Consider the following 2,728-nt stretch of genomic DNA (forward strand, 5'->3'; position numbering starts at 1 on the left):
CAAGTTTTTATTGAGCTAGGCAGTCATCTAGAGATTCAGTGGTGGACATGACGTCATGGTCACTGCCCTCCTATGCTCGCCTCTCGGAAGACCAGCAAAAGAACAAATCATTATGACGAATGTACTATGATGGGTGTCCACAGGAGGGGCTGGACCCAGTGCAGGGCAATCGGTGGTGGGCAAATGGGGAACGGGGGAGGGCATTCCAGAAGAAAGCAGAGTGTGAACTCTGAGCCATGACATCTTCGCCCAGTGGAATGAGGGGGATTGGCATTCTCTCAGGCCGGCAGGGGAAGCTTGAGTGGTACATCCTGACCAGCAGCAAGCAAAAGGCCAGAAGCAAGGGCCTTGCTCCAGGGTACACTGTGGTCAGAAGTAGGGCTAATGCCCTCTAATGGGGTCTTGCCGCCCTTGTAGCCTCCAGTTTCACCAGTCCTGTCTGTCCCCTTGCAGAACCGAGCAGTGGGTCGGCCCAAGGGGAAGCTGGGCCCAGCCTCTGCAGTGAAGTTGGCTGCCAACCGGACCACGGCGGGAGCTCGCCGGCGCCGGACGCGATGCCGCAAGTGCGAGGCCTGCCTGCGGACGGAGTGCGGCGAGTGCCACTTCTGCAAGGACATGAAGAAGTTCGGGGGACCTGGACGGATGAAGCAGAGCTGCATCATGCGGCAGTGCATCGCGGTGAGTGTGTGGCAGATACCCCGGTGCTGGGGGAGGGCACCCCCTCCGGGAGTGGGGCTGTGAGCTCTTCCACCCTGGGCTGCCTCGAGTCCAGACACCACCTCTCTCTGCCTCAGACCTGTCTTTTCATCCACTTAAAGAAACCTCTGGGGCTGCAGACTGTCTGAGGGTGTTCCCTGTAGGATGGCCAGGCTTGCTGAGAGAAGGTGGGCTCCTTGAGGGAAGATGGGGCTCCCTGTGGGAAGATGGTGATTTGGGCAGATGCTGTTTGCATGCCTCTTGGTGCAGCACTGGGGCTGCCCTGCCACGTGTTCAGGCTTCTTTTCGTTTGCAATCTGGTGGCCTCATAACCCCTTTCTTCCCAAGATGGCTACAGACTTTGAAGTCTCTGCCATTAAAGATGTTAGGCAGCCTGTCCTGTCTGTGACCCTATTGCCAATATTTAACATTTAACTTCCTTTCTGTCCCGTCTTCAGAGTCAGAGGTCTGCATGGAAGGTCAGGGCCCTCTTGAGGGGCTGCCCAGAGGAGCAGGGTGATTTATGGTACCTCCCAGCCCCATCAGTTTGCCTCATCTCTGGCAGGGGCAGTGGCACAGGCTTTGGCTTTGGCAGCTTGGAATGATCCTTGGTTTACCCTTGAATACCCCTACTCATGGACTTCAGCAGAGTCCCACCCACACACTGTGCCTTCTGTGGGGCCCAGTGATCAACCTGCTCCATGGAAAGCAGGCTGGGCTGGAGGGGCAGGATTCCTCAGCTCTGGGGCAGCTACTCCACAGGCCTAGCCTGGCATGGGCTGAGTGGAATCCTTCTCCCTGGCTGCCGATACCCCTCCAAGCCAAAGGTCTGCTACACAGACACTGATTGGAGCATGCTGGGCTTGGGTTTTCAGTAGGTACTTGTACCTCAGCCCATTTATATGTACTTGAGGGAATTTTTGAGCCCCCTCCATCTGTGCAATTTTGTTTAGAAGGGTCAATGTGCCCACTGGATTTGGTCAGGATTTAAGAGACCTTGTCTGTTGGGCACAATGATTCTGAGGACTGTCTCACCTAAAACTTGGTGTTTTGGCAGTGAACCCAGGACTGTATTCCACTTTGGCCTCTGCACAAAGGGCATGAGAGGAGTGGTGCCTAACCTCATCTAACTTCACAAGGGTGAGGAGGATCGAGATAAACATCCCACAGCTGATTCCTGTGAGGTGGAGGTCAGACCTCCCATGGCACGCTCTTCTCCGCTGGGTTCACTAATTCGTTGCAGTGGCCACACACAACTCACAGACAATACTCATGATTGTGGGATTTGTTAGAGCAGTTGTTGTTATGTGCCGTCGAGTCAGATCTGACTCATAGCGACCCCTCCTTGGGTTGCCAAGGCATATCACTACGGAAGTAGATTGTCTAACTTTCCTTCCAAGGAGTGGCTGGTGGGTTTGAACCGCCAGCTTTCTGGTTAGCAGTCCAAGTACCTTAGGCATTATGCTACCAGAGCTCCTGTTAGAGCAGTCATAGGTTACAATTCAGGGTGAGAAATGACTCAGGATATAGTTCTTCCATCAGGATAGCTGCTTCTCAGCCATGACCCAGGCATGCTTTTCTGGGCCTCAGCTTCTCAACCCTGCAGTCCCTTGCCCTCTGCCCTGCTCAGGCAAGTGTTACCAAGCTTTTAGCTCTGCCAATAGGTGCCTAGAGAGGCCCCCCACTCTGCCAACAAGGCTCCTGCCTAAAGGCGTTCAGCTGTCACACGGTTGGCCCTGGCACTGTCTCAGGTGGTCTGTTGTCGGGGTCTGCTGCCATTGTTTCTCTACTGCAGCTTCTTGCCATCCCGCTGTCTCAGAATAAGTGTTACTGCTCTCTGTGTCCACTGGGTTGAGAAGGTTCAGTGCAGGGATCTTGGGTCCAAAAGATGTGCTCTACTCCTGGATCTTCTTGATGGTAGTGAGATAATCCCCTTTCCATCTCTGGGATGGCTCATTTGAAGCCTAGTGGGATTGCAAAACTGACCAATCCCCACGTTAGGGTTACATACAGCTTATTTGCATGGTCCCAC

The 2,728-nt window shown here is 54.2% G+C and overlaps 1 protein-coding gene across 1 annotated transcript in view; it reads left to right on the forward strand.

Moving 5' to 3' along the window:
- Nucleotides 1–236: 236 nt before the first annotated feature.
- The window catches only part of KDM2B (lysine demethylase 2B), a 28,571-nt gene continuing 26,079 nt past the window's right edge, over nucleotides 237–2,728 (forward strand). The window contains exons 1-2 of the mRNA XM_007938154.2: nucleotides 237–368; nucleotides 454–678. Coding sequence (XP_007936345.2) covers nucleotides 237–368; nucleotides 454–678 — 357 coding nt within the window. The remainder of the gene's footprint in view (nucleotides 369–453; nucleotides 679–2,728) is intronic.

The sequence above is a fragment of the Orycteropus afer genome, unplaced genomic scaffold (assembly GCF_000298275.1).
Source record: "Orycteropus afer afer isolate SDZICR_OR568_19922 unplaced genomic scaffold, OryAfe1.0 scaffold00048, whole genome shotgun sequence".
Classification (NCBI taxonomy): Eukaryota; Metazoa; Chordata; class Mammalia; order Tubulidentata; family Orycteropodidae; genus Orycteropus; species Orycteropus afer.